At 33.8% G+C, this 6,612-nt stretch overlaps 1 protein-coding gene across 1 annotated transcript in view; it reads left to right on the forward strand.

The window, feature by feature from the left end:
* ube2w (ubiquitin conjugating enzyme E2W (putative)) overlaps positions 1 to 6,612 on the forward strand; it is a 19,284-nt gene that overhangs the window by 3,735 nt on the left and 8,937 nt on the right. Inside the window, exon 2 of the mRNA XM_015395041.1 lies at positions 2,796 to 2,887. Coding sequence (XP_015250527.1) covers positions 2,796 to 2,887 — 92 coding nt within the window. The remainder of the gene's footprint in view (positions 1 to 2,795; positions 2,888 to 6,612) is intronic.

Raw genomic sequence — 6,612 nt, forward strand, 5'->3', positions numbered from 1 at the left:
CCTTTTTTTTTTTTTTTTTTTTTTTTTTATTTCAGACAGGATTTTAACACAGAAATGTGAAAACACTATTTGTTTGTTAATGCTGCTTTGTTTGGTCTTTTTTGCTTTTTTAATTGCTGTTAAATTTCTTTATATGGATTTTGTGATGCTTATTGGTTGCCTATAATGCTATATAAACAAACAAGCATACAATGAGAACACAAAAAGTCTGAAATAGTAAACTATTTTTTAACATAATTGAAAATGGCCACATGGTTATTTTTGAGGAAGACCAATATTTGATAGTCTTACGATGGAAATAATATTGGTAATTATTATGATGATGTCAGTTGATATATGGATCTTCTCATTTTTATTATTTTCTTTATACTTCATCACGCTGCGATCCTTAGCATTTTGTGTAGTGCGATTTCTGCTCCCATGAGACACTGCCCAACTAAGGGGGGTTGCTGGCCTAGTGGGTTAGAGCAGTGCGCTTGTGATCTGAGTCTCTGAGCAAAGACCCTTAACCCCACACTGCTCCCAGGTTGCCGCAAAAAAAAAAAATGCAGAGAATCAATTTTGTTGCTCTGTGCTTGTGACAGTGTCATGACAATAAAAGCTGGAAAACCTAAAATATTGCATTTACATGTAAATTGGAAGTTGCTGATACTTGAATATTATAAATACATTAGTCAACATTGTTCCATATGCCCGAAAATAAACCCTGCTCGGTAATGCACATATTGACGTTATAATAATGAAATAATCTTTCTATTCTTTTTTTGTGTAATACAGTAATCTATAACATGGGAATTTTCTTACCGCCCAAAAAAAAAAGACAAAAGGGGGACTTTTTCTTACAGCCACAGCATTGCTACAACCCTCATATTGGTTTTCTATATGCAAAAAGAAATATGAAATAAAAAATAAATCTTTTGGATAAAGATGTAAGATTATAAGGAAACATTTAATCACATGATTATTGTGGAATATTAAAACAATGCAACTGGTTGTGATAAATCCATATTCTTCTCACACTGTTTTTATTTATATCTTGATGGAAGCATCACTTTAAGTTTTAGTGCTAAAGTCTAAATCATGTGGGGGTGTTGAGAGCAGTGAGAGCCCATCTAACAGACCAAATGCATGATGGGACTGATGCATGGTAATTGAAATATAATAGCCCTCCATATATTGCATCCATACATTTCATTTTCTTTTGTTATTGTGCCCACATTGTTATTGAGATGACAATATTAATATTGTATTTTTAACCTTTTCAATCTTTAACAGCATCTGATACATCTTTGTAACTGTATCTAGTCATACCACTACCTCACCGTTGTTCCTTACCTACTACTAGGGTTGTCACGATACTAAACTTTTCAATTCGATACCGATACTAAGGAAAATATTCGATACTCGATACCATTTTCGATACCACAAGGATAAAAACAAAGACTCCAAAATTCAACAGAAATATTTTCATTAATAAATAAAATACAATAAATAAATACAATACAGGTTGTATGCTGTGCATAATATTAAGCAAGCTTAATAAAAAGCTTATAAAATTAAAATTAAGTGTTCCTTCCTTGGCTATGCTTTGCACACATAACAATGACACTACATAGCTAAACCGGTTAAGAAACAAAAATAATTCTCAGCAGCTGCACCTTTTACAAAAAAAAAGTCTGAAACTGAAAAGAGCACAGAATTGTTCAATCACACAGTGTTCTGAAAGTGCTTTGTCCTCTATTCTGCACTTTAGATGAATTACTGCTTAGGTGCCACTGGTGACGGCACTGTATCGATACTTTTAAAAACGAGTATTGTATCCGGATACAACATTTCAGTATCAATACTTTTTTGAGTTTCGATACTTTTGACAACCCTACCTACTACACTTTAATGTAAAAGTCAATCCACCTGTATATAAGCCATCTTGATTGGACATATGTCACCTCTAATTTCTGTGTTACACCCTTGTATTTTTTTTTATTTTTTTTATTTATTTTTTTATTCCTAATGCACCTTTTCCTCCTTGTTTGCACGTTCCTTAAGTACTATGCCAATATGTGACCAGTGAATTTCTCCGCTGCGAGATCAATAAAGCTCATCTAATCTAATCTAATCTTCAATATCTCTAAATGATAAATGGTTGTTTTTTTTTTTAAATCACCAAGTTACTAAATGAATAGACTTTTTTTATAGAGAGATTAATGCTTCATAGTTGTATATATGCTTTTAGTTGATCCGCTAGTTTTCTTAACTTAGATATAAGGTTAGATTTATGATATCTCAATAACAGTTTGAGGCAAATAGCTAATGTTAAGTGGGCTGTCTGGCTAAAATTATTATAAATAATACTTTTATCCTCAATAAAGTTAATATTGGCTAATATGGTTTAGAGCTGAAGCAATTAATCGTGATTAACAGATAAATAAAAATAATAGCAAATTTGGTAATCAAATTAAATCACTACCTAGAGTAAACACACACAGACTCTAAAGAATACCATTTGCTGAAACAATAAACTACGTACAGAAGTAATTACCGTAAAACAAAACTCTTAAAGATGTAAACTTTCCTATTTAGGATTGAAAATATTCATATATATATATATATATATATATATATATATATATATATATATATACATACACAATAAAGGTTTATATTGCCCTAACATAATTATGTAAAATTGGAACATATATAGATTTTTTTTGTGCTTTTCTGATTCTTTTGCATTATGTTTGGTGCTATGTTGAGACAGAGAAGTAAACATAAACATATATATTTTTTTCCAACAGAAAAGGCTTCAAAAGGAATTAATGGCTCTGCAAAATGATCCACCCCCAGGAATGACGCTTAATGAGAAAAGTGTACAGAACACCATCACACAGTAAGTGTCTGTGTTTCTGCTGTTTTTTAATTGTTGTTGCTGAATCTGTTGATGAAATGCTATTGTTCTGACCATGTGTGGAGAAAAGGTTGCTAGGGGTTTGGAGGTAACATGAAGCTTGTATTCATTGCGGTGACTGGCAGTTCTGGCCCGTGAGAAGATTGCCTCTAATGCTCGTTGTCACTAAGCATTTGAATAAAATATTCAATAGGTTTAGCTGGATGACGAGAAAGTGGCTGCTCAATAACCTTCATCTTTGATTCCCTTTCCTGAAGCCATGTCAGTGTTGCTAAGGTGTGTTATATTTGTTAGCTAAGAAAGATCTTTGATTTTTTTCCTTAAAAAACATTAACACTACCATCAAAAGTTGCTGCATCGTTCTAATATTCTTTAGGTGGCAACACTACTGGTTACTGGATCAAAATATGCTAATGTCTCACCTGCTTAGCAGAGATGCAAATAGAAGCAAACTTAAAACAGCATTCATGTGAAACAATGTAGGTAAAAGTAGCTTGAAGACTGATGTAATCTGCTGACATTTATTATTTTGTTTAGCTGAAACAAAGAGACTAGTTTATCTGTTTTTATTTAGACTTCTGATAATATTCTTCCAAAGTGAAAGAACACAGAGGATTATATTGTTAAGTTGATTTTTGCTAATGTAGAAAATAAATATTGTATGTTTTTATTGTTTCCTTATTACATAACAATCACCTGGATGAAGCCGATGAATGTTTTGCATGACTGACAAGTCCTCTAACCAGTTCAGCTGGCTTATGCACTCTCTCTCTTTGCATCATGGGTTTTAGATGGTATGTATGGGTGTGTCTCTGTGGCCTGGAGTTCTGAAAATCTCTGCTAGGATTTTAGCTCAGTTGGAGTGAAAAACAGCTGTGGGGATAATTCCTTTGTGAAATTAGGTTGACTTTGTTTTCACTCTTACTTAAAGAATCCAAACAAAATGGAGGATAAAAACCTAAAAAGAGACACTTGCTGTGATGTCTATGTTGTGACGGTGTGTTGTCAGTTTGATATCCTTTGTTTATTGTACACTTTGTCTCTGTTGCTCATTTGATTGTCTTGCTTTTGCTGGCTGTATGTGGTCATGGAAGCCAACCAAAAAGGAAATGGCCATCTACAAACCGGTTGTGTCAATGCTGCAGTATATTTCCATAATTTAACCAGTCCACCCCCTCCATTCGCAGTTTCTCCAAATGGTTTAATGTTACTCTTATTGGTTAGATCATATTATCCGCAGACTAAAGTAAATTTGATCATTTTGAACATTTTGTCCTTGACTCTGCTTTTAGCAGACATCATTCACAGTGCTTCCTGTTGTATAAAGATCAGTGAAAGTTTGTTCATTCAGCTGCAGACCCATGATGCTTGTCTTCATTTGTTACTTTGTAATGAGACTAGAAAATATTATAAATCTATTGAACTTGTTATCCTCATTGCCTTTCTGTAAAAAGTCTGGAGATTTTCACAACACAAAAACTAGATTGAAATGAAGGCGACAGAAAAATAAACTTTAAAAATGAAAACAAAGGCTGTGTTCAGACATCCGCCCTAACCCCTAAATTCCTCAATCACGTTATAGAGGGGAGCCTATATGGAGAACTTTATAGTGAACTCAGTTAACTGGCCATTCAGACAGATGATCACTACTTCTTACTCACCGTTGGTGACTCAGTTCCTGTGCCTTCTTTATTTATTGCCGATACAACGAATCCTATAATGCTTTGCAAGAAGAGATCTTGCAAAGCATCTCGGGAAATGGATCATCACTACTTTTCAAGGTGCTTTGTGGGAAATTGAGGATTTCCGGGTAGAGCATATTAATAGGCAAATTTTTTTTTATTTTTTTTAAATCTTAAATGCAAAATGTTTACATATTTTTTTCCACAATTTTGGTATAATTGCAGCTCATGGTGGGTCGCTCTGTCAGCTAAAGACACGTTATAAAGTCTCTACAATCCAGTTAACAATTTTTTGATTGCTAAATCAGTTGACGATGTATTTCATTAATCGATTAATCACAATTAATCTGATCAATGGTTTAAGGCCTAGGTGTAACCTATATAAGTAGTATTTCTATTCTATTTATAATCCGATATGAATCCAGAGTGTTGTTTGCCTTTGAAACCTATCAGGGTTTTTTTTTTGTTTTGTTTTTCTCTGTCATCCAATTTTTATATTGGAGAGGTAGACACAAGGAAAACCAGCAAGTTTGCAAATTCTATTGTTGATTTCATTGAAATGTATCATGATTGATTTATCATATTTATTTTTTTTATTGTGACCAACCTGAATGGCAACACTTTATTTAACAATACATAGAGCAAAACAAACACCAAAAAAAAAAAAACATCTGAGATTGTTCCAAGACATTTCTCTGAACTAAGAACAGTCTAGGTTATGACTGTCCAAGGTCTGGTTGTATTTAGACTAGAGCAGCTATACAGATACAAGTGTCCAAAATACTCTCTGAAGTCAATGTAGGACTGAATGTTTTCTGTTTTTCAGTAATATGATGCTGATTATTTTATGTCCATTAACTATTTAGGTAATCAGAAGGTTTTTTTTTTTTTTTTTTTAAGTTTAAATGCATTCTTAAAAAGTAGGGTTTGGTCTCTTTCATATATTACATGTGTAATTTCTGTATGATTATAGAAAGTTTGGGAGCTCAAAACATTTAACTTCTGCCTTAGAAACGCAAATAAATTTGTTCTACCATGAGATTGCTACCAAGTCTGTAGGTGGCCTTCTGAAGTGAAAATAGATTTAGTTCTCCAAATCAGTGGATCATCATATTATTAGCAAACCACTGTCAAAACTGTCACAATAATGTCACTGGAGCCAGACAGAAATATTTTTGATTCTAGACTCACTTTAAATAAAGTAATAGTTTTCTTCCTTTTGCTGACAGAGCACACTGTGTTCAAAGGCAAATGACCAGGATAGGATTATTTAAAGCAACACTGTAACTTTTGACCCATGTATTAGCCTGATTTGAGATATAATAAATACATTTTTTGCATCCATCTGCAGCACTTAGTGGGTATCGACATCGAGTCTCTGTTCGGAATGCCTTTCTCAAAACCTAGAGCTATAGGGAGAGGCTGTCTGGTTTGGTAGCAGCTCAAAGGTTGTTGAAACATTAAGTTTAAAACACCAGCAAGTAGAAGGTATAAGAAACAAAAATATCAACAGTAGTATAATAGAAAAAAGTACAGGCTGTAACCAGAACGCTACATTTGATCCAACATGCTGTCTGCTGAAACCATTGGAGAGCTGGTACCTGATCCAAACCTTAAAGTCAAAAACTCTTAAACCACACAGGAGCAGCTTTCTGCTTATCTACTCATACCTAGTTTATTATGAAAGGTTACATTGAGTGTATCTGAGTCTGAGGACACTCACGTACTGACACACACTCCTTCCCTTTGCTGCTAGTGGCCACAGCTAATGTTAGTAGGCTAGTGGCTAGCGGCTGAAGAACTAATTGAAGCTAGCTGCTTCCTTTGCCTGAAACCATTCTATCCAACCTCAGATCCTGATCTTGCTAAAAACATGGAGCTAACGGCCAGACATGAACCTGAAGAGATAGAGGCTCAGACCGCTAACTAATTTGAACTAATTTTCAGCTCTAGAGATGGACGTGTTTTCCTCTAGAACTCACTAAGAAAACAATAGCTGAAACAATTAATCAGTTTAGTTGTGAT

Source organism: Cyprinodon variegatus, unplaced genomic scaffold (assembly GCF_000732505.1).
Source record: "Cyprinodon variegatus isolate N-32 unplaced genomic scaffold, C_variegatus-1.0 Scaffold721, whole genome shotgun sequence".
NCBI lineage: Eukaryota > Metazoa > Chordata > Actinopteri > Cyprinodontiformes > Cyprinodontidae > Cyprinodon > Cyprinodon variegatus.